The sequence below is a fragment of the Phytophthora ramorum genome, assembly GCF_020800215.1.
Source record: "Phytophthora ramorum isolate Pr-102 chromosome Unknown Phyram_PR-102_s0002, whole genome shotgun sequence".
NCBI classification, from domain to species: Eukaryota; Oomycota; class Peronosporomycetes; order Peronosporales; family Peronosporaceae; genus Phytophthora; species Phytophthora ramorum.
Window position 1 is genome coordinate 3,403,516 of NW_027150648.1, and position 24,264 is coordinate 3,427,779.

A 24,264-nucleotide genomic window follows, 5' to 3' on the forward strand; every position below is an offset into this window, starting at 1 on the left:
TCCCTGTACGAAATGGCGCGAAAGCACGCGCGCGGAGAAGAGATGCCAGCCGAGCCAAAGCGGCGGCGACCGCGGTGTGATGCAGCGTCCCAGGACAATGACACGGCACGTTTAACGAGGGTGCTCGACTTCAACGGCGTGTGGAAGGAGCTGAAGGCTGCTGGATGGACGCATAAACTGCCACGCGGTCTTGACAACCGGTATCGGTACGTGCTACCTGGTCGCTCTGCCAATGGAAAGGATGGCGAGGACTTCCTGCTAGGCGAGGAGACTGTACTTCGGTACTTCATTCAACACAGTGCTTCAAGTGGCGGTGATGGCGGCGCGGCGACGGCCACGGCGGGACGGCAGCAAGCAGTCGGTGGCGCGCGTGGACTTGGCGATGGTGACGGCGGATGCGGTGGGACCGGCGACGATGGCGGTGATCGTGGACCTGGTGACAATGGTGTCTGCCGCATGGCAGCAAGCCATTATTCACGTGAGCCTGGCAACGATGGTGTTGTCGCGGCATCAACCGGATGGCAGCAAGCAGTTGTTGACGCGCAAGGGCTTTGCGACGATGGTGGCGGCGTTGTGGCAGCGGGACCTGTCGGTAGTGCCCGCGGTAGTGTTCGAGTTCGTGGGTGTGGGCGTCGGCGCGGTAGTGGTCTTGGCCGCGGACGCGGAAGCGGTCGCGGAGATCGAATTGTCAGGAGCGTGATGGAAGAGGCGGCTACCGCAGCTACCGGGGCGGAGACTTCAAGACGGCAAGCGAGCTTGGTGATTGAACCCAACCTAGAAACCCCAACGAGTGTCCCCACGCGCAGTACGCCGCAGAGACGTACTCCTCCTGCCCCTTTGATGGAGCATCTATTCCTAAAGAAGCTGGTGGCATTTTCACCGTCAAAGGAATTGTGGATGAAGGAAAATATGTATAGATGCGTGGGCACAGCCTTTATTGTCGGCCGTGTGTGTCGTCAGGTCAAAAAGACGAAGAAGGGAGGGGTACTACAAGTAATTTGGCTAGATACGCAGTTCCAGAATGCAGTTGAAACTCTGAGTGTGGCAGTAATTCAGCGCGGGATCGAGAACTACCAGGCTCTCGCGCGCTCACCCAACAAGCCGGCGTGGCGTGAATTGACTGATACAGTGGTGGAAGGGGAGCTGCAGATGGAGGAACCGCTCGATGAACTTGAAGTCGCGTCAGACGACGACGGTATGGAAATGTACGATCCAGAGCGATTTTTGCCCGTGAGCCTTGCGGAGGTGGAAGCGGTGAAAAGTATGCGGTTTCAGCCAGATGTGGATATGGATGGCCCCACGGATCTGTATGAACACACGGACGAGAGCACTAGTACACGCTTACTACCCGAGTACAGTCACCTGTTTGCACACTCAGCCTCTTCGAGCTTCTTCGCTTACATTCCAATTTACTTCTGGAAACAAGTGGTTCTTGAGACGAATCGATATGCAGCCCTCAAGAATGTTCGAATCACCACGCCGTTTACAATGGAAGAGCTGATGATCTTCCTCGGCATCATGCTTTATCTGACCCTCACTGACAAGGGGGAGTACTCTAACTACTGGGGGCCACAGACTGAAGATGCGATTTTTGGTGGTGCATCTACCAGCTTGGACAATGTGATGAGTCTAAATAGATTCAAGTTGCTTCGCCGCTGTTTGAGCTTTCGCGCTGATCCGGGATCGGCTGTGGAACGAGACCCAGCAGCCCGAATTAGGCCCCTATTGAATTTGCTCAAATGCACTGGTGGTCGCTATGTTGAGCCTGGCCGTGACTTGGCTCTTGACGAAGCCAGTATCGCATGCCGGTCCCGCCATGGACGACATCTTATCGTGTTCAATCCCCAAAAGCCTGGCGGCAAGTATCATTTTCGTATGTACGTGCTGTGCTGCTCGACCACGTGGATCGCTTTGAACTATCGCCTCCACTGCAATAATAGTGATATCGCGGACCGCCTGCAAAACGTGGTGAGACTAGAAGAGGTGCAGCAGCTTCGTGAGGAGCTCGAGGATGTCAAACAAGTGCGTAAGCATGTTCTAGAGGTCGTGAGGCCCTACTTTTACTCTCGACGAATCATCAATATGGACAACTATTACACAAGCGTCCAGTTGCTGTTGGATTTGCGTTTGAAGGGGTTGTATGGGCGGGGAACTGTTCGGGGAAGGAGTAAGCACTATCCGAAGCACACTATTCTCCAGAAGGAGCACTCAACAAGGGGTGACTATCAGCAGTCTGTCTCCCTGGAGCACAACTTGCTCGGTGCGTCGTGGTGCGATGGCAATACCGTGATGATGGTTACCAATGCTGATGCATCTACTGCCGCGACAGTCACGCGGCGGGTTGGTAAAAATACTCATGAGTTTCCTGCTCCGAGCTGTATCCTGCAATACAATCGACGCATGCAAGGTGTTGATCGTTTGGATCAGATACGAGCTAGATTTTCACTAGCTGATGGTCATTCGTTCAAAAAATGGCATAAAAAATTGGCTTTGGCAATAGTGGATATTGCACGGTCCAACGCGTACCTGACTCGACGGATGGCAATCGACACTTCCAGAGATCGAGATCCCCACAGGACGTTTGTCACTGAATTAGTATCTGAGCTAATTTCTGGCAGGTGGCAAGAAGCCCCGAGCGATAGTCAAATGGCGTTTGGAAGCGGTGTTGCTGATGAAACCGCAGCAGTGGATGCAACTGGTATAACTCCTAAAGTGTACACTTCGCCAAACCCGCACAGCGCCCTGAAGCGATGTCAGTCTATGCCTTCGAAACAAATGTTCAAGGACAGTGGGCGGAAACGTCGGCAGTGCATTGTGTGTCGCTACGAGGGCAGATATCCTACAGAGGTGACGGATTATTGCCTCACGCACACTGTTTGTCTTTGTAGCACTGTGCATGGATACATCGAGAGTCCGTACACGTGCCCACAGAGCACTTGAACTTGTTGGGATAAGTTTCACAGATTCTATCTCCCAAATGGCCTCTTCAGTGACAATGGAAATGTCAACAGGTCATCGCATCTGGCTAAGTTGAAGGCAAGTAGCGCCGCGAGACCCGTCGATAAAGTTCTCCCTATCCCCGAAAGCGATAGTGTCGTGCTCTCTTATGAGACCCAGAGCGACAGTTCTGTACTCTCTGTCGACGAAACCGACCTACTTCTCAGTAGTGATTGTGCAGAGTTGCTCAGCGAAGATTCAGCGAGTCAAGACAGCAGAGATGCGCGACAGATATTCCAATGATTCGCATTCTGTAGGCAAAGAAGAGGGTATTTATCTTGATTAAAGTATGCTAATGCCTTCAGAGCAACATGACCGAATATATATCGAATAAACTATGGTCAATGTCTTTAGCATTATCAACAAGTGTTTCTCGTCCCAAATAACACAGTGGCAGCGTTGCACCCACGGCCATCGCCGCGGGATCTGTTCGGCCATCATCGCCAGCGTCAGCTCCAACTGCAGCTCAGTGCCCGCGACGTTCCTGTGGTAGGCCAACTGCGCCGTTCTGGGCATCACCACGGCCTTGACAGCCGCCGCCAGCCGCGTTGTGTCCGTCGTTCCCTCCTTCACCAAGTCCATTCGCGCTGAGACTGCGGCCGCCCAGTCCATCCCAAGCTGCAGCTGTCGTGCGCCAAGTCCTTTCGCGTCGCGCCCGCGCTGTGGACGCCGTAAACATGTGCGCAAAGTCCAGCACACGCTGTTGCCGCCCGGCACCAAGTTCAGCGTCCCGTGGCCGACGTTCCTGATATGTTGCCGCCGTGCACGCAGCTCGGAGTGCCGTGGCCACCATGCCCGTGTTCGCTTAGTCCTGTTGAGCTGCGCTCGCAGTCGCCAAGTCCCGTCGCCGCCCGCTGTCGTCTAATCCAGCCGTGCCCGTGCGCGCCATATCCAAGCTGTCGTTCACAAAGTCCAGCGCGCCGTAGTTGCCGTGCCCGCTTGCACCAAGTCCAGTTGCGCCTTGACCGCGATGTTGCTGCCGTGTACGATGTCCAGCGCGCCATGGCCGCTGTGAATGCGTGCGTCAAGTCCAGTCGCGCAAGTCCGTTGCAGGCTTTTAGCATTGTTTGTATATGTATATTGGAAGTGGTAGTGCCTTCCAACTGCCGCGGCCGTAAGTAGTTGCCGTCAATTTCCATCTCGCGCAAAAGCTGTTGCGGCATGATTCACGGTGGCGGGGGCAATACTTAGACGTGGATACTATCAGTCGGGCTCTTGGCATGCGAGTAAGCTCTTGTTGCACCACGAGCTTGGCGGCTTCATCAAACAGGAAATCATTAAGGAAAATGATGGTTGCATCGTGAAATGGTGCGGACGACCACAGCGGCGTATCGCGTACGTCCCCAGACTTCAGACTTACCTTGTGCAGAAGCACTAGTCGCGACGCACATGATCGCACGCACTCATACCCCCTGCGAGCAATATCCACCCTTTTCTCGATCCCCAAACACTGTCTAGCTTTTGTCTGCAACGCGAACTGTGCAGCAACATTTCCCAAACCAGCGCCTATGTCTAGAAAGACATCATCTGGCTTCACCGCTCCAATACTTCGAATGATACCCGACACCGCAGCAAGAATCATCTCCCCGGCATTTCCGTCAGTTTTACCTGCCTCCTGGCGCACATCAGCAGCCGAAACAGCTCCAAAAATCTCACGGATGGCTCTTTCAGCCTGGCTTGGGGACAGGAGGCAAAACTTGTTCACATATTGAGGCGTTGGCGAACATGTGGAAAAAAAACAGGTAGGGAAACGCCCGAGGTCGTTACTGTAGGTACGCTTTAGAGCGCGCAATCTCATCTTGAGTTGTGCTGCCGGACGCTTCCTGCGCATCTTGAGCTCGATGTCCTGCCAGACAACGCGCTTGCCGTGGGACTCATACTCGAGGGCACGAACAACGAGCTTCTTGTCTTCTGCGTCGGAAAAACTTGTGCGCATCTGAAACTGACGATAAATGAAAGAGTGAAGGCGAGCATCTCACCTCAGTATTGTATGAGATAGGTTTGGACGCCCGAACTGGTGGCGCAGCATCACGCGGGTCCAGGATAGAATTTGGGATGGGTCCACCTCGTTTCCACCACCTGTACCCACCATTTCCTCATTGCGTTTCATGTGAATGACCGCAAAACCACAAAAATCACGGGATATGGGGTGAAAACAGGGCGCTTTCGTGCAAAATTAGCATTTAAATTTTGATAGTCGGCCTCAAATCCTCGAGTGGGAACACCTAACCCACCCGCATCTAAAGATCTGATTGGCTTACACAAAACACGGTCTACTGAAACCCTGGTAAAAGCTAAAAGGAAGCAAAATGCTTCCTTTTAGGGGGTCCATTTTCACCTACTTTTGTGAAAGTGCTTAAAGGTAGCAAAATGCCTCCTTTTACCACGAAAGGGTTAAGAAATTGGTAGCAAACGCGACAACTTAGAAAGGTTGCGGACTACCCAAGTCATCAGCAGGTATCTCTTTGAACGAAAATGTATGTCATCTGATGCATCGTTCCATCGAGGAAATGCATTTTAGAAAACTATCTCGTTCCGCAGTAAGTGAAAAATGGTTTGGCGCCTTGGGTGCTGCTTCTATTGTGCGCGTTTCAATCAAGCCGAGTATTTCATCGATGGGTGATACAATATACCGCTAAATAATAGTACCTCCAGCCATCAAAACAGGTGGAGAGACTTCGGTACAAATAGGTCGTGAGGTCAACAAAGATAGCATCCAGTGCACAGACATCATTGTTCAGTGTCTCAGCAGGCGATCCCCAGTTGCCGACTCAACTACAGTGCCAACTACATGTAGAAGTACTGCACATCAGACCAAGACCTCGTGAGCTATTCAGCAATGTCCGCCCAAGAGAAGAGAGGCTCGACTACATCTTGCAACATCATCTACTCACTAGTACCAGCCCAGCCGCTTCCAGTCGTTGACCTATCCAAGACGTTTCGAGGCCGGCTTATTCCTGGCAGCGTTCACACATACATCCGTCGCCGATACTACCAGTACTACCGAGAAATCTTGTTTTGCGCAGCAGTATCCTACTGCATCAACGCCATTGTGCCCATGGTCAAGGCTCCAGTGGGCTGCGTGATGTCGATATTGGCCGTTCTCTTATGGCTCCCTATGGGGTTGGGAAGTGTGACGACACTGAGATACGATATCGTGCGCTTGGTGTGTCGAACGTTCGACTTCTGGTTCTTCTCCGTTGTCACAAGCGTGATTGTAGTTACGATGTCGATGTACTTTGGAGATTTGCGCTCGGTCCGGACGGTGATCGACTGGATAGGATATCATCACGTCATTTGTGTTGATGCTCATGTTCTGGGCCTCCGCAGTCTCACTTGCTTTCTGATCGCGGCGATTTTTTCGGTGTTCGTTGCACTTGCTTGGATAATGCTTGGGCACGTGGATAGTGGCTCAATCTTTTCAATTCTCAAATATCAAACCAGACATGGCAATTTTGAGCTCTCGGGGCTGGATGTGATCGGAAACGGACTGGTATCACTTGGATTTCTGCTTGCAAAAATTGTGCTTCGGAGACGCAAAGTTTTGCGTTCTCATCCCAAAAGACCAGCTATCGTTGAATGTGTCATTTATCGCGCCATACTAAAGCTGCAACCAGTGCAAGCACCAGCAGAATCGTCCGCGTGGGAAACGAATGATTCCATGTTCAAAGCAAAGATGTCATCCTTGAGAGACACTGATATCGTGCAACATTTAATGTTTGTCAACTTTTCTCAGACCTTCGCCGCGAGTAACACGCTGCTTCCTTGGCTAACGGCAAACAAACGTCGCTTTCCGCTGTGGTCAATGGTTGTGTTGTATTCAGTTGGAGCAGCTGGACTGATACTTTCTCACGTCGCCCTTGCACACGAGTTTAATGAATCACATGATGATCCTACAGCACACGAAGATTTTATATTGATGGTATCATCAAGCGCACTGCTGTGCACAGGCGTGTTCACATCTCTATTTGCTGGATTTTACCAGCCCCAACTACTCAAGTTGCTCTTTACTTCGTTTGACTTCGTGTTTTACTCCTTTCAAGTCACGTCTGCAAGTATCTCTGTGAGCGTCTTGTACAGCTGGGACGTCGCGCACAGCTTGATGGTGATTTCGTGGTGGCTTTGGGCACACTGGGTATTCACCTTAGACGCGTTAACTCCAGTCATGCGGGAAATGCTTCGATTTCGTAGTTGGTTTGCCGCAACCATATTATGCTTATTGCTCGCTGACCACATCGCAATCATATGCCGGATCTTCTTCGCAGGAGATTTACGACTCCAAGACTCGGTCATCTTTGAGGGCACTATTTGGGGTCAGCAACTAAGCTTTCGTGTGATACCTTTTTACGTCAGTCGATCGTTCACATTGATGTTGTGGTTCTCTCGCTTAGTATACCGGCTTGGCTCAGCATCAAACGACGATGTCACTATTCTTCGTGGAACTGTCTGCTACGACAACGTTTTCGCGAAGGGAAGACGAAAATTTTCGCAGATTGCTCATATTGTCGAAGCCAAGACATCAGCAGCAGCTTTCTCTCGACGAGCTAGAGTATCGCCTGCTATGTCGTTCCACCAAGATCCAAGCCTAATGTGACACCCAACATATTTCTGCATGTAGGATGTCCAGTTAATCACTTCGATCTGTCATCAAATTGCCAATACGGCGATCCGGATACTACAAAGCGACTGCATAACCAGGTGACACCTTATCATGCACGATAGTCCGCAAAATCTCAGATGTGTCCGAGTTGATACCACCACTTGATCAATCCACCAAGGTCGGTTTCAACATAACGGTGCATGTGAGGGGTTCAAAAGTATCAGGTTGCTCATCACTCTCCCTCGACCATTCTCTCTGCCCTCATAATATCCGCTAGCACTGTCAAATCGGCAAACCCATCAACAAAGTGCACGTGAACAGGAATATTTAGGTTGAGCCTTGGTTTGTTGCCCTGCAAGAGAGTTCTCATTGCTGTTATTTGTGCGAAATAGTGCACGCATGCTCTACTGTGTTTCTCTTGGTGGTGCAAACAAACAAAAAATTGGAGGATATCTTCAGTTTACCGTCGCGTGCGGCACTCTTCTTCGGCACACCACTGCTCGTCCTTGATTAACATATTGAGGTGCCTGTACCATCCACGCCTCGCAGCATTCCGATCCAGTGTCCCTCGTACATTTCATCCCCTTCGTGACCCAATGGCACCGCACAATGCTTCTCGAATAAGTATCTCCATCCTTTGTAATCCATGTCTGCGACCGCAGTCAGTAGAGCCAAGTCCTCGCGAGCAAGTTCGAATGTATCTGGCCCATCATAAAACTCGAAGCGTTCTTCGACAGTTGCCCGGACTGGCACAAGTGCTTGGAGGTAACGTCTCGGGTAATCACACATCGGGCGGGTTTGTGTTTGAGTGCGGTACACCACGGCACCATGAAGCCCCACCTCTAATCTAGATCAGTATCAAGAGCAGCACTACTGCGTGTCATCGTTGGGTTATGCAGGGCGCGATAGTTGACTTGAAGCAAATTCTCAGCAGCGAGGTCGGCGGTTTGGTTACATTTTTATTGGAGCAACCGTTCTGGTAGCGAGGAAGCCCGTGGTGTTCATGCCCTTCTCCATGTATTTAAGTACTTCTGTCGAATTGCGGGTTTGTGCCCGCGTTTGATTATGGCGTCAAAAGCAGTGCTATAACGATGCTTGTTCCGAGCAAAGGCGATAGCGCTCAGGAGGGCCCCTCCTGAGCCCTCTGGACAATAGCACAAAGGCGTGATAAACCACGAGAGCGAGTTAATCATGAGACCGAATCACATCCAGTGGCAAAACAGGAATCGTGGTCGAGGTTATCAACGCTAACCGCTCTGAATAATCAATAGCCAGTCGCACCGGATACTCGAAATGAATTTGCTGACACTAGTTTAACGAATAAATCATGGCCTTGTACGCCGCCGTTTACTCTTCTGACTGTCCCAGTTCTTCCATTCTGATGCGTGCGTACCCATTTCCTTAACCAATTGCTTCCGAATTCGGAAAGCCCGTTTAGATTCATCGATCACGACTTCGATGGAGCGAGCGCGCAACTTGGCATTCTCAGTGTGAATACTCTGGTACACTTCGTGAGGCACCGATACTTTAGCTTGCCGCAACAGCGATACAAGGTCCCAAAAAACTGATTGGTCATCCTTATTCACAAGCGTCAAAACATTTCCGGTCGAATCATCTCCACGCCCGATACGCCCAACGAGGTGAACGTAGTCTGACACTTTCTTGGGAAAATCATAGATCACAACATTCTGAACGTGCAGCAGATCCATTCCACGGCTCAGCACGTTTGTAGACACGAGGACAGGGGTCTCTAGATTAATAAAGGCCTCCAGCAGATGAAGTCTTTCGCTTTGAGTTTTATCTGCATGAATCGCTGCTGCACCAATTTGACAGCGTTTTTCAATGGCTTCAGCCAGCATGCTCGCGCCAAGTTTCGATCCGACAAAGACAATCTACAACGCCAGCAACACAAAAAGTATCAGCCACCCGTCAATGATGTCAGCTAGCTTGAAATTCCATAAGAGTCAATGCAATCACCTCACCCACCGTTGACTCTTCGTATTTCCCTTTCAAGAACTCAAACAACTCACTCTTTTTCACCTTGTCGTCCGACCATCGAACCTGTTGTTTAACACGAGGGTTGAGTGCGAAACTCGGTGTCCCAGTTGTCTTCGAATCACTGCGACGAACGTCGACGCGAATATAATTTTGCTGGCTTTGAACTTGCAAGATTTGCCGCACCATTTCTTCTACCTCGCCAGCGACGGTGGCGCTGAAAAACAGCATCTGGACGCTCTTTTTCCCAGCTAATGCTACCAATAAAGCCACGATTTGAGAAATCTGTGGACGAAAGCCAGCGTCCAGCATAATGTCCACTTCATCAACAATACACATGCGAATAGCTGCCAGGATAGCATCACCGCCACTGTAGTTCATGAAAATATCGAGGAAGCGCCCCGGTGTCGCCACAATAAGCTGAACTCCACCTTGTAGTCGATAGCGCTGGGTGGGGACAGGGAATCCCCCCACCAATAGCGCCGTCTTCATGTCAGCTATGCCTCTCACCAGCAGCTTTGCCACCGTCTCAATCTGAATTGCCAGTTCTCGCACAGGAGCCACAACTAGCGTCAAAATCTCCTCCTGCTCTTCCCGCGCACGCAAAACCTGCGCAACTGCTGGAATCAAATACGACGCCGTCTTCCCCGTACCCGTTGGCGCACTCACCAGCACCTGAAAAGAAAATATCAGCAACGCCACAAACCTCCAACCCCGCAATACGTACATTATGCCCCTGCAGCACACAAGGGATCGTCTGCATCTGCACGGGCGTGGGTCTATCAAAGCCGTTGGCACTCAAGTTAACCAGCAACTCTTCAGGCAATTGAACGCCTTCTTGTTTTTGCGCAAAGTCCACGAATGGGGTCGGCCATCGAGGCTCCAGGTCCCCGTTGTTGATGGTCTCAGTTGCCGATCCACAGCAGACATTGATGCCCAGTTTGGCGCGAAGTTGCTCGGATTGTTGAAATTGTTGCTGCGATTGCTGCTTTTGCCTGGACACGCAGACGTCGCGGCACTCGAGACTGCAAACGTCTTCGTCCGTGGCGTCGCACACATAGGCGCCGTATCGACCGCAGATCTGCAGGCGGGCGAGGAAGTTGAGGTAAGAAAGTTGCGCTAAAGGGATACGCAAGAGACTTACCACGCAGATAGGCTCGCCGGGCTGGGGCAGGCGCTGGAGAGCGGACACCTCCACTACTGGCGAGTCGTCCATGTTTGTTTTTCGTTATTTGTGTTGTTACTTTTAAAAGCGTTAAAACGCTGCAAAGGTGCTTGTCAAGGAACTTCCTTGAAGGAAGACTCGTGAATCAAGGCTGGTTAATAAGAGACGACAAAGACTCCGTTTCATTTTTTTTTTTTCTTCAATTGGTTGTGTGCGGAGTTGAGGTCCGAACGAACACGAAGACAGCGAAATAGCAGGCGTCAGTTCAAATACAGGAGAGGGTCCTCCCCTAAATGCTTTTTGCGACACTAACAGCTGCTTACTCCAGCGCCTTCTTGGCCTCACGGGCCTTGGCGCGGCACTCCGAGTCCAGGAGGTCGCAGTTCGACTCGGCCCACGGGAAGGGCTTGGTCCGCATCTTGAGGTAGGGGTAGGCGGGCGTGTGGTCCTCGTGGTGCTCGTGGCTCAGATGGTCGCCGATGGCGTACACCGTGTAGACGCCCACGAGACCGATCATGCCCTTGGAGATGGTGCTCCATCGGTGCATTTGCTCTGCCGATATGAACACAATAAGTCAGTAATTCCGCCAATAGCAATCGAGAGAAGAAGACGCAACGCACCCTTGGCCTCCTGCTCGGTGGCGCTCGACATGTTGCGGGCGCCAGCGCGGAGCGACTGGGTCATGACGCGCGATCCCTTGTTAAGAAGCGACTGTGGGCGGCGTTTGACGGGGAAGAAGGTTAGCTATGTCTGTATATTGGTTGCTGCTTCCGGCGGTGCAGGACTCACCATTGTAGAGCGACGTGCTGGGCCCGGAGCGATACAAGAACTGAGCGGCCGAGGGGAGGGGGGCTCCAAACGAGCGGCCACGGAACGGCACTTTTCTATAGCGCAGACACTGTGGACCACACTGAAACCGGTGATACAGAATGAAAGACCTGCCGTATGGCATATCTCGTTTTTTATGCAGCAAGCTATTTTTTATTGGTGGAAAAAGGCAACTTCAAGTTGCCTTTTTAGAATTTGTGTGCCTTGCCTTGTCCGCCAAGGCTGTTCTGGTTCTGAGGTGCAGCAGCTACAGCCCCATTCTCCTCAGGGACGGACGCCGCTGGTTCGAGTCAGAGTCGGCTGGCATGTCACCGAGCGGATCGATGGGGCCCGTGAGGATACGACCATCGCGTGACTGCCATTCGACATGAAAGCAAAGATGTTAGCTAACTGCAGTCGCAAAAGAAAAACTACAACAGAAGGGGCCCACCTTGACTGCAGGGCTCTGTCGGCGAGCCAGCGGCGGGTACATTTGTGCTCGGGTGTAAGCGGATCCAGGGCGTGAGAATGACGAGATCTGCCAGAAGCGAAGAGAAAGCAGGTGGGAACAGATTTTTGCCGTGCGCGAGGCATTTACAGACGTACCGTGTCGGCTTTTATGTCGTTTTGCTGAGTCTGCTCAGGCTGGTCCGGGAGTTTGCGGATGATTCCTTTTGCGATCAACTCCGACTTGAGGCTCTTGTTGCAACCTTTAGCTATACAAGTTGAGCAATAGTCAGGAGTGTGACGAGGTCTGGAGCATATTGTGACCAGTCCTACCTGAGAAGAAGGGCCAAATCGCCTCGGAGATGCTGGCGTAGTCCACCGGCCTCCGCCCCTCCGCGTCGACCATTTTAGGATCGGCCTGGTTGTCCAGCAAGATGCGCACGACTTTCCCATGCTCTTGGAATGAGGCTGCATGCAGAGCTGTCCACCCCGTGCCTGTCGAGGTGTTGGTGTGTTAGCCTTCTCTCGAGAATCACGTTGTTCTGTAACAAGAAGTCTGGCTTACCTTCGTTCCTGGCCGACACGTCGGCTCCTTTGTCAAGCAAACATGTGACCATCATGTCGTTCCCCCACAGAGCTGCAGCACATAGTGGTGTCGTTCCATCTGGTGAAAAGGTTGTCAATTCCATATACCATGTACAACGAAACATCTCCATGCAAGTGTGGAACAAACCTTTTCCAGGTGTATCAATGTGCACTCCATTGTCCAGTAGGAATTCCACCTGCGGTGAAGCAAAATCATGTTAGAAGATTGCGCCGATGTCGAAAGCTGCAGATTCTGCCGCACACATACCATGGCACGAGAGCCGTTCGCTGCCGCCTCCGCAAGATCCACGTGCGAGCGGATCACTCCTTCTTGGGCCTGTTGGTCGTCTCCATCCATGGTGGCGCACTAGCTGCTTGTCTTCTAGGAAGAAGCAAACTCTTCCAAAATGTTGAAACGGATTGCGACGCTTCGAGCAAAGAGGACACCATCACAGTCAGCTCGAGGTGTATCGAATAGAGTGGCGTCAATAGATATTCAATAGGGGTCTGTGAGCCTTTTACGACGTAGTTAGATTTTCGAGACATTTGGCAATTGACACGCGATAGACGTTTGTGCCGTGCATTGTCGTTTTGCGCCGAGATGAGTGATGAAGGTGGCGCTCCACGAAACTCGGATCGACGATCAGGTTGCCTGCGACATCGAGTGAGATCTCAGTCCCCACATGCTGATAAAGTCCCCACTGCAGTCGTACACAATTCATAGGCAGAATGCATCGTTAGTTTTTACATCTACGCAATAGCAGATGCCGTACGTACAAATTTTGGCCATCCCGGAACGATGTCGCCGTCCATGACGACGCGGTAGCTTGTTGGGACGCAGCTATCGTAGTGCTGGCGGAAGCTTGGGTTGCCAACACGAGGCCCTCCAAAGTTGTACATATTAACTTTGATGCTGAAATTCACCGCAAGGTCGTAGGCAGCTATGATTGCCAGCGCACCTCCCATGCTGTGGCCCGTGATATACACTGACACGCCAGGGTTTTCGTCTAATATGAGCCGTGTCACTTCCTTGAGTTCTTCTCGGATTGACTCGTATGCGATCCAAAAACCTGTACAGCAAAACAAACATCGCTAGATAAACAAAATGCCCGAGCGTTGTGGTAAGGAAAGCTAGATATGCGTAATTACCTCGATGAACTCGCGGCAGTGCCATGTTCAGCAAAGGGATCTTTGCCGCAGTGTCCTTCACTTTTTCGATGCACGTCTTCCTCCAGCGAAGTCCTCGGGATGTTATCCACAGCACGTGCTGGTCAGCTCGAAGATTGCTCTTCCAGTTCTCCTTGCTCGTTGTACCACGGAACGAAATGACCAAGCGTCGATGATCCTCTTGACTCCACGCAACAACTACGTGAGTATCCGTTAAGTTGCTCCTTAGATGAGTGATCAGCTCGAAGCCATATCGCTCAAGAGTAAGCTCTCCATATCCAGACGATGAAGGGCATCCAGGAGGGTCAAAGTATGCCTGGTATGCCAACTCCAGCAACCAGCCAGCCGTTTCAACGCAAAATAAATTCGAGTCGGGGGTCAGGAAGCCATACGAATCCACGCGAGGCTTTTCGTCGACGTGAAAAGCTGTAGATGCTAGCAGACCCGTACTGTTGCCCGCTAGCGGGGGCAAATGTACAAACATCACCAGGTACACGTACACCGACAAGAACACAAACTTGCCCAGAGACGGATGGCCAGTGTGCATCTTGGCAAACGTGTGCATAGAGTCTTGAATAAATGCGTCGTAACCAACGAAGTACCACGTTTGCGTTAGGTAGAATATCTGAAGAGCCGACAATACGAAGATGTAGAAAAAAATTAAAAGAGTCTCGAGCACCAAAAATCGGTACGACAGTTGCTTGAAGCGAGTTGCCATGTACGGCAGCGCCTTCAAATGCTGCCCTGATCGTGCACCAACTTTCATGATCCACACGAGCCAAATTAAAATTAATCCCGTACGAATGAATCCGAGAAGAACATAGATCTCTAGGTGCTGGAAATCATGCGCAGATGACGCTCCCTCTGCCCCAAAAAATAATTTGGGCAATCGTAGCATAGTCATAGCCGTATCTACCGCGAAAAGTACCAAACCAAATATCAGCTTCGTGGTAAACGCGCATCTTCGAGACGTGAAATCACCGCTGTGTAGGTCCATGAGACTCAGCCAGAACACGTAGAAAGAAGCCTCCGCAAGTGATTGACTAGTGATCGACACAAATCGCGTGCGCATGCTCACGGTTGTGTACAGTTGAGACACTGCGTACACTGGGTTCTGCCAGAGTACGAGCACGACGCCAATTCCCAGTAACCACTTTTGTACGGTAAGCACTTGGCTCCATGATCCACCGTGGAAATTCAGAACTGAAATGAACCAGCAAGGGAGCGCCAAAATGGATGCTAACACCATTACTCCACGCACAATAACTTCGCCAACGTGAATAGCTGGCTTACTGGATAACATAATTTAGCAAGTTAGTGCTCACCGAATAAGCGTAACTCACTTCAGCAACAACAATTTGTACGTACGTGTACGCGAATTGATAAACCACATCCTTGCCGAAGACGTTTGGATACAGCCCTCTAAAAGACACGATGACAAAATACGCGTCGTATCCGCTTCCACCCTAAAGATATCATACAACCAAAAGGTCAATCACACAAATAATATCCGATTCATCTCCCTTAGTGTTCTCACCAGTCGATCAACGTCTTGCGTAATCTCCAGTAGTTGAACAACTTCACACGGTTCGCTAGATCGGCACTCGATCCAAATACTCTGATTCCGTTCATCTGTTACAAGATCCTTCGTAGCAGGGGTCACCTCGTGATCAATACCATACAGCCTGGCGTCATAGGTCAATACATATCCTGCCTCTTGGTCAACCTCCCCTTCCGCAACCTCCGAAATGCTCGAGGCTTCGTTCTCTAAATTACTATTTCCTCTGTTTGCTTTTCGATCCATTTTCCACGCTGTGCCCACACGTTCCAGCTCCTGATACGTGTTGCTCTCCACAAGTGAAGCCACCGAGGTTGAAGCGTTCACCTGCTCCCGAACGTCCAGCTTTATCTCAATGGAACCAGAGTACCGCGACACATTCGTCACGTACGCTGTCCATTGAGCAATACTCCTCGTCTTGTCCACTTGAATGCACGGCTCTTCTCCCACTTTTTTCTCTGTCTGGCAAACCCCTCCCGGCAGTTCCACCGCCTATGTTGAAAATCACAAAAAGCGTCACAAAAGTCTTCAAGAATCAGAAATAGTCCTAAAAAATAGTCCTCACCGTTTCCAGGTACCCTTTGCTCTGCAAATACGGCAGTGCCATCGCAAGCAAAAACACCAAATACGTGACCCAAAGCACTGCTGTAGCAGCCCGCGACGATAGCGTCTCGAGTCGGATCTGTGGCTCGAACACATGACGCTTTTTCTGATTCTCTTCTGGTTCGGCGGCACTAGTCTCTACTCCTAATAGAGGCGCGGTCGGCAGGCGCGAGTGCATCTCATACGAGTCGCGGAAGAGCTCCGAAGACGCATAACCCGTGGACTGGAACAGCAGCGGGCGGTATACGCGTTCCTCGCTCGCGTGTTCGCTCCCTCGATACGCACCGGCAGTACCGCGCTGGTGCTCCGAAGGCCGCATCTTGGATTTGATGCGAGAAAAAGTGATTTAATACGAGTTTTAGCCAATGAAAAAGCGGGTTGATGATCTTCCGACCGGCGAATTTGGTGTTGTGCTACATCAAGTTGAAGCTGCCTTCAACTTCAGAGGAAGGTCCCCCACTGATCGCCTTGTGCGGATGTTTCTGGCGCTCGGACTTGCTCGGAGCGAGTGAATGAGGTCTTTCGGTCACTGGGAGCACCCACGTCTTTGTGGAAACTCGTGGTGGACCGCACGTCCGGTGCGAAGGCGGTGGGCAGTACGGGGTCTGCCGCGGTGAACGGCATTCCGTTTGCAACCTGCATTGGGGCCGGGGCTGCAGCTGGCAACGCGTTGGAGATCAGAGGTGGTGGGTTTGGAAGGGAGGGCGTTGCACTGACAGCATTGCTGGCCTGATCGGACGAGTTTGCACTCTCACAAGCAGTAGAAAGTGCGGATGCCGGTCTACTGCAGAGCTGCACGATCTCCCCAGCAAAGAGACGAACTGCGTCCTTCGGCCACTTCTCAAATTCGCGGATGTTTTCACAAGTCGACCGGACTTCCAGATCGCCCGACCAAGCAGAAGATGACGAATTCGAGTCTAGGCTCATGGTCAATGATGCCACCACATAGGAGCCCCATCTCGTCTGAGTGAGCATGGCAATCTACAAATTACGAGAGATGAGTACGGGGGTTGGAAACAGTTTAGAATGACGCGGAGAACGTACGTGAAAGTGCATGGGTAGCTCGAGCTGCAACTCGGGAGCCGCTGCAACTTTAGCATGCATGTAGTGGAGCGTGTGTTGGCAAACACTTAGTTCGACTTCCTGTGAGGTCTGTGCGCTGATGGGCCACAGAACGCTCGCGTTGGAACTAGAACGCAGACGTGAACGATAGGCGACTGAGGAACCTTTGAGCAATAAAAAGAGTTGCAGTCAAGTCGTACCTTTGCCAGCAATGTTGGAAGTACGCAGCGGTAGCAAACTGGGACTGGGGCAGTCGAAGGAGTGTGTCGAAGTGAACCACATAGGGGCTACTAAAGGCCAAACGAATTGGAGTAGCGAACGCCTCCTCTGCAGGATTGCCACCAATATCTTCACCGTCTTGACTAGGTTCTCGGACCAAGACCGCTTGCACCAGAAAGCTGGGCTGAGTGAATTTGCACACACGGAACTTTTTTTCCGCTTTGATCACGCCAAACGGCGGCAAGCTGGTACTGCCTCCGCTTGTACCAACGCTCGCAGTCTCACCGGTACGTAGCAAACGCAGTTTTAATTCCTTGGACTTGTCCACACATTGAACAACGCCCCCACCTCCGAGCGGATGAAGCTGAATTTCCAGGTCGCTCAGGGGCCATGTAGTGAGGTTGCAGCAGCTGACCTCGAGAGAGATCACTTCTTCCTTTCCTGCTAACGGGTGGTGATGAGAAATCCGAATGGAGACGGGGTCAGCACTACCCGTGACAGTGACCGGCTCCCGATTTTCTTCATCCTGAGGAAGTTCCGGGTTAGTCGTGTCGCCATGCTCGTCAAAATGCTTTCGTGGCAGGAAAATGTCTTGCGGGTCAAAAATCTCTGTCGAATACGGGTCTTCAGGTGCAAGATCCGTTGTCGAAGGAGTCGAAAGGAGAGCTACAACGTCCTCAATGCTGCAAATGTGGTCATGATTAGTAAAGCTTGTCGATGGCAAGGAATAATTCGGTTTGGTCTACGTACATTCGATACTGCTGAGATGTTGCTGCCGGTGAACTTCCTGAAGCCGATAGCGCAGCGATCATTTTCTCGCACATCTGGATAAACTGGGGCTGCGTGTTGGGCTGGAATTGTGCCAGCAGTGTAATGCAGTCACCAAGCACCATCAATGTGTCGACAGTGTTAGCATCTCCCGCACGTTTACGGTTCGCAGGTGTGTCCTCGCCAGTGTCACCGCATCCCAGCAATCCATTGTCGAAAGTCGCTCCCTCCATTTCGTCGTCATCGTTCCAGATAGCAGTGAAAAGGCGACCAGTCTCGTGCTGTAGCTCTCGAACCAGAACTTCAAAAGGTACGTGCGCCGCGTAATTGCGGTGAAGACGCACTCCAATCCAAAGTATCTGAAGACGAGCACTTTGTGATGCGATTTGGTCCATTGTCGGGAATAGCTCGTGCTGGAAAAAGTCGAGCGACTCACGAAGGGTGAGCTCGGGACATGCAAGCATGCCCTGGAAGTGCGATGTCAGCAAGCCCGTGTAGTAAACGATGTTCTCGCTGATCTCGCAGGACCGTCGATAGGCCTTGGGCGAAGTCGTGGCCGACCCGCCAAGTTTCAATAGTAAAAGCCCTCTGAAGACCCTCAAGGCAATCAGCTGGGACACCTGATGCTCAATGGCCCCGCGCCGAGGTGGTAGGTCTGCTGTGTTGGAGAGAGATTGAAAAAGTGCTCGAAACACCTCTGAGCCATTGGTACGTGGTGACAATCTGGAGAAGCCCCTGGGTTGTCTGAAGAAAGTCATCGTGCACAACCCCTGGAGCAGTTGAAAATCTCGATTAGCCACAATGTGTGCAGCGATCGTGTCCATTAGGGACTGCACAAGATCACGGCGGTCTTTGTCCTGGTCGACGAGGTAGATAGCTTCAGTTGTACGCACGAAGAGTGATTGGCAGTTGACTCCGGACAGCCACGCAAATGTTTTCACGAGCATCACACATAGCTCACGTTTAACGTCAACTCCGTTGGTGCTGCTTGAGCTCTTATTCGCAAGGTAGCACTGGGCAATGAGATGGTTGGTCAGTTGCGCACCCCATCGCATGCGGGTGAGTGTTTGAAGAGGGTGCGCCAGCAGAATAAAAATGGCGCGGCACATGCTGGACGCTTGCGCCAGAGATACTCTTCTCGATATCGTAGGAAATGCCCAGGACTCGAGCAAATCACTCACCAGTTCATCCACTCGAACAGGCTCGGTAGACGCGTGAGATTCATCATCGTCTTCATCGGCACCATCGACATTGTTGTTATCAGCATCAATCTCAACGTAAGGTACGCTGATGCTAGGGCATCTCGCACCACTACGCTCCATCATAGTGTAAAGCAGCATAGAGATCCAGAGCATGGCATCCGGTTGTTGTTTCATGGGAAGAGCGCGCGCAACAACAACCAACGCTCGAATTCGAGGAAATGCGTGCTTGTACATCACAGAGGCAACGTCGTCTATAGGAGCTTGCGCTCGGGTAGATTCTCGAGTGCTTGAAAAAAACGCTGTCATCGTACTGCATCGAGCAAATAGATTTGTCAAGGCTGTAAACGCAGTGCCGGCAGCCCACGCCGCAGTCTGGGACTGTTCATCGAAAGAAAGGGTGTGGAAAATCAGTTTCCAGCAGTCGATTACCATGGTCTCGACGTCTTGCTGGCAGCAAATTCGCGCTTCGTGCGACTCGAATGGAAAGACGAACAAACCATCACCAGTAACACTGATGGCGATATCTAGCGTTAGCTTGGATAGCATCTCGATCGAGCGACAGCGTGTCTCGACGTCTTCGTGCGTCAGTATTGTTCGCAGCTTGTTCATGGGCTCCCGTTCAGGAGAAAGCAAAAAGCCCAGCACAAGAGGCACTGGAATGAGCCCAAGCACAGGAACTGCAGCGGCTAAGGCTGACGGATTCTCGGAGTTACCAAGCTCCGTGACGATTGCCTCCAACACAAACTTCCAGATCTCGTTGGTCGAGCAACCCGGAGCAGTACCAGCCAGTTGAAATCCCAGAACCTTCATCACCGTACTGCCTTCCGGCTTCAGGCATTCCTAAACACAATACCGCAAGTGATTAGGATGATAAATTCGAGTCACCGACCCCTCCTCATCAACTAACCTCCAGTCCTTCGCGATATTCACGCAGCGTCAGCGCATTGGGTCTGACTGAAGCAAGGTGCACCAATTTCTGGGCTTGTGTCAACGCTTTCTTCGCGCTAGCAGCGGACTCCCCGCCACCACCTAAGCTTTCTTGTAGCATTTCTTGGTGGCAATGGCACGTGGGTGTCCGCGATCCTTTGCCAACGTCCTTTGGTGTGTACGACCGTTTATCCAGAATGGCTACAGTTTCATTTTTCGTTTCAACACTTAGCTCTGAGCACGAAGCTGCTCACGCTCCCAGTACTTGCATTCTTCTATGAGGCACCACAGCTGCTGAGTCGACACAAAGTTGTCAAGCTGTCTGTGGCAAGTACACCGAGAAAATCGATAGTCCAATCGATTCTTCAGTCCAAACCTCGGTTTCCAAGGGATCCGACCTCGAACAGCGACCTATTCTCACTTGAAATACGAAAGTGTTGCTGCTTGTGTAACTTGCTACCGCTCACTCTATGATCGAGACAAGCTCGAGGTGGCATTCGCGATGATGTCCTGTCTGTTGGTTGCCTTTCTTTTTGGTCGAATCCCCCAACTTTCGTGTTGTGTTCCTTCGTATAGTACATGTGATGTGGTGCTTGAGGATCAAGCCCATGGTTAAGCTGTCCTAACCACGATGCCATCATGGTTGGAGCAGAGGCAATCAACTGCGCTGCAATCGCAGCGGCGCCACAAAGGTTTCAACAACAGATCTCGACTTGCTGCCCAGCTGGAGCTGGCGCTGCAACTGCAACCAGAAGTCTCTCCCTGGACAGATTGTCACTGGTGGCCTTCATGATCGTGATGCCTGGAATCCCATTGCTACCGTCAGGAATTGCGTGGCGCCAGAGTTCGGTCGAGGCATTGACGAAAATTATTGTGGGATAGCATGAAATAAATAAATAGATAGATTATTTAGGAGCATTCCTTACTCTTCGGAATTCGTAACCTAGAAATAGGCTATCAATACATTTCAAATATCAGCACAAGCGAGTCGCAAGCACTATGAGGTTGTTGTTGGTGATACAATTCAATGAGGGTAATAAGTGTAGAGGACGCCAAACCGGAGCCGACATACGTGTTGGTCCCTATTAGCCCTCTGCTTACCATGGACCTATCCAAGTCCGTCGGGGCAAAATTTCTACCGAAACGAGTCGATGCATTCATTTTCTACTGTTTGGAGAGAATCATCAAGCCACTACAGCTAGCATCCGTGCTATCACTGTGCTTCAATTTCGCGGTAATAGTGTTGAAGCAGTCAATTGACCAGTTTCTGTCGCTTGCAAGTTCTGTTCTGGGTCTACCAATAATAATCGGGAGTATTTGTACGTACCGCTACGACATTGTCCGATTGGCACTGCACACGTTCGAATGTTGGTCTTTTTTCACCATACTAACTGTGACACCTTTGATGTACACTGCCTTCGTGAGCGATCTACGTATTCCGCGAGCTCTTCTTGACTGGATCGAGTGTCTTGCTGCGATTTTCCTGGACAGCCAGGTACACGATCTTCGCCACCATGCCATTAGCGTACTTGTCGCCATTGCACCAGTATGCTGGGCCGAATTTACGGTGGTAACAGCTTTACTATCCTGCAGTGCAAAAATCAAACTGATACTTTTGAGCTGAACACCCTGGATATCATGGGCAATGGACTTGTCACGCTCATACTACTCTTCGTAAAAATTGGCTACAGGAAGCGGGTGGCGTGACAGCTGGATGCCAATATGTCTCGAGTTGACTGTGCCATCCTGCAAACAGGGTTGAAGTTGGAAATGGTTGAGGCAACGGCTTCTCGATCTCGACGCCCATCGAGCTCCGATACATTTGAGAGACGTATAAGGTCACACGCCAACGCAAGCGCAACACCATCCTCCGGAGTCTTCATTCAGCAAATGCAACAAGTCCAGATAAACTTGAGATTTACCGCCAATAATGTGATTTTTCCGATTCAATCGGTCGAAAGTTTGCGGGTGCCAGCGCATGGTATTTTCTTCCTCTATCTCTTTGGGGTCGTAGGGTTAACACTAGCCTGTGTGACCCTCGTATTGGAATAGAACCCATACTTTTCAAATACTGCAAGCTCTCTGCAATCATCGGTATGTGTCTGGGTATCGTTGCTCTGCACCGTTGCGTTGCACCGTTGCGTTCAATCTACCATGCTGGGTTCTTTATCATCGCAAGCTGCTTCGAATCCTTATCTTCGACTTCGCTTTCTACAGCTTTCAGATTACGTCGGCTAATATTTGAATTGCTGTATCGCTGGAATATTTCGCATATTGTTTTGATGCTCGTGTGGTGGATCTGGGCTCGTTGGGCTTTCACTCTTGATGCATTGACGCCAATCGTCCGAACTAAGTTGCGTCTGCGTATTCAGTATGCTGCCCCAGTTGTCGCATTAGTTATCTGCCTCCACTTGCAGCATCCTCTCCAGTAACAGTGGAGGTGTGCCCGATGTTATCATTTGGAATGGCACAATTTGGCGCCATCAAGTGAAAGTTTGCGTACTCCCATACTACTTCAGCCGTGTCGCGACACTATCACTCTGGAGTTCTCGCCTAATGTGGCGTCTTGTGAGGGCATCTGAAGATGGAGTGGCGCTGATCCGAGCTAGAGTTAGCTATGAAAACTATTTCATCAGCACTGGACCCAATCACTCTCACTTATTTCTCACTACATCTTCGTCAAACCTTATTGTTGGAGCGTCTCGTATCATGCCAGCAGTAGACTTTATATCGTCTGCATGATTGACAGTATCAAGAAATATACGTGAGTGCACAACGACGCACTACCGGCTCCAGTTGACCAGTCTTTTAATTGCTTTTTTTTGATACGCTGTTAGTTGCATGACACCGTTAGAGAAGAACATCATTGCAATTTGAGCAGTAAGACCCCGTAAAGTCGACGGGGGTCTCATCCCAAAGGCGTTTAAACGAGTCTTGCTATCTCTTCCTGACGATCGGGAAAATGAAAACCCCCATTTCAACGCCGCCTGGTTCACCACGACAACGGCCTCTACTGACGGACTCCCCTCTAACGTATCGAGATCGCCGACAGGTCCGCTACATGGAACGTCAGAAGCTGCAACATATGAAAGTAAACGCTGCAGAACTGGCTGACCTCGCGTCGGACAAGTTCGATCTTACCACACTGGAGTTGGACGAGATATACGAGCACGTCTGCTACCCTCGCGAGGGCAACCTAGACGGACTTTGTCGTGAGGAACTGGAGATTGCAGTGGGTAAACAGACGCTTATGCTTAGTGGCACCGACATGACCAAGGTGTAGCTCACTCGTAATTTTGTGAGTTTCAACTACCGTTGTTTGAATTACGTCCGGTGTTATTAGCTCAGTGCGTCGGACTTGATAACGGCTAGTCGCGAGGCATGCGCTGGTGACTCAAAGGCCACTACACTATCATTTTAGTTTGTGCAGCGGCGGCAATATTCCTGATGCTTGTGTGCAACACAAGGCGTATCGTGGTGCAAATTTATCTGTGGTGGAGTACCAAACTCATAATGCATCTTAATGGCCTGGATATGGTGAGCCATGGACTTCTCACGCTCTTGCTGTTGCTCGCGAAAATGTATTACAAGCGGAAGATGTCGCAGCGAAGAGGCTCGCGTTGGCTGTCCTCGTTTGATGAATGCTATCACAAACTTGTCCAGCCATTATTCAGCAAATGCAGTTCAGATAGATCTGTCGTATGCCGTATGAGTCATTGGCGTGTTAGTTGCCACTCTGTCCCCCTGTTGGGAGGGGCTCCAATTTCTATACAAGTGGAGTGTTGTTTGCTTCTCTGACTTGCGCTGCTGTCTTCGTAGAGGCGCTCTATAGTCCCGCCGTGGTTTGATTTGACTGTTGGTCTCCTTGTTCGATTTCCTCTTCCGGCTCATTGGGCTCTCCCCCCCAGATGCATTATTGACACCAACAATGCGAAAGGAAATTCGATTGCGTGTCCGATACGCCGCACCTGTAATTCTCTTGTTTCTCGTCAGCCACGTCGCGTTCCCGTACAACATCTTCTTCAAGAAAAGGAAATGCGTTCTGTACGATGGAGCGCCTTGGGGCAAATTGGCTTGAAAATCTCAGAATTGTTGAAAATCCCACAAAATACCTTTCGACCCATTCTCGCCAATCGGAAGTCTCTGATCCTCACATTTAGAG

The 24,264-nt window shown here is 50.9% G+C and overlaps 6 protein-coding genes across 6 annotated transcripts; 1 reads left to right on the forward strand and 5 right to left on the reverse strand.

Annotated features, from left to right (window-relative positions):
• Positions 1-8,922: 8,922 nt before the first annotated feature.
• Positions 8,923-10,808, reverse strand: KRP23_2514 (DEAD-box ATP-dependent RNA helicase 41; the record flags this gene model as incomplete). The annotated part of the gene is made up of 4 exons (XM_067887261.1): positions 8,923-9,489; positions 9,584-10,267; positions 10,320-10,673; positions 10,737-10,808. The coding sequence occupies 4 exons, from the start codon at positions 10,806-10,808 to the stop codon at positions 8,923-8,925; spliced, it is 1,677 nt and encodes a 558-aa protein (XP_067749864.1).
• A 268-nt stretch (positions 10,809-11,076) lies between these two features.
• KRP23_2515 (uncharacterized protein) lies at positions 11,077-11,549 on the reverse strand (the record flags this gene model as incomplete). Its single annotated transcript, XM_067887262.1, has 3 exons — positions 11,077-11,309; positions 11,378-11,468; positions 11,547-11,549. 3 exons carry the CDS (start codon positions 11,547-11,549, stop codon positions 11,077-11,079), a joined length of 327 nt encoding a protein of 108 aa, XP_067749865.1.
• A 283-nt stretch (positions 11,550-11,832) lies between these two features.
• KRP23_2516 (Serine/threonine-protein phosphatase 6 regulatory ankyrin repeat subunit A) lies at positions 11,833-12,954 on the reverse strand (the record flags this gene model as incomplete). Its single annotated transcript, XM_067887263.1, has 7 exons — positions 11,833-11,940; positions 12,016-12,102; positions 12,171-12,280; positions 12,345-12,506; positions 12,577-12,675; positions 12,745-12,793; positions 12,865-12,954. The coding sequence occupies 7 exons, from the start codon at positions 12,952-12,954 to the stop codon at positions 11,833-11,835; spliced, it is 705 nt and encodes a 234-aa protein (XP_067749866.1).
• Positions 12,955-13,114: 160 nt separating this feature from the next.
• On the reverse strand, positions 13,115-16,243 carry KRP23_2517 (Phospholipase A1-Igamma2, chloroplastic; the record flags this gene model as incomplete). Its single annotated transcript, XM_067887264.1, has 7 exons — positions 13,115-13,297; positions 13,374-13,666; positions 13,746-14,675; positions 14,745-15,055; positions 15,132-15,229; positions 15,301-15,813; positions 15,887-16,243. The coding sequence occupies 7 exons, from the start codon at positions 16,241-16,243 to the stop codon at positions 13,115-13,117; spliced, it is 2,685 nt and encodes an 894-aa protein (XP_067749867.1).
• Positions 16,244-16,365: 122 nt separating this feature from the next.
• Positions 16,366-20,223, reverse strand: KRP23_2518 (uncharacterized protein; the record flags this gene model as incomplete). The annotated part of the gene is made up of 5 exons (XM_067887265.1): positions 16,366-16,905; positions 16,969-17,113; positions 17,187-17,888; positions 17,956-20,015; positions 20,083-20,223. 5 exons carry the CDS (start codon positions 20,221-20,223, stop codon positions 16,366-16,368), a joined length of 3,588 nt encoding a protein of 1,195 aa, XP_067749868.1.
• Positions 20,224-23,064: 2,841 nt separating this feature from the next.
• On the forward strand, positions 23,065-23,385 carry KRP23_2519 (uncharacterized protein; the record flags this gene model as incomplete). The annotated part of the gene is made up of 1 exon (XM_067887266.1): positions 23,065-23,385. The coding sequence occupies one exon, from the start codon at positions 23,065-23,067 to the stop codon at positions 23,383-23,385; it is 321 nt and encodes a 106-aa protein (XP_067749869.1).
• Between the last annotated feature and the right edge of the window lie 879 nt (positions 23,386-24,264).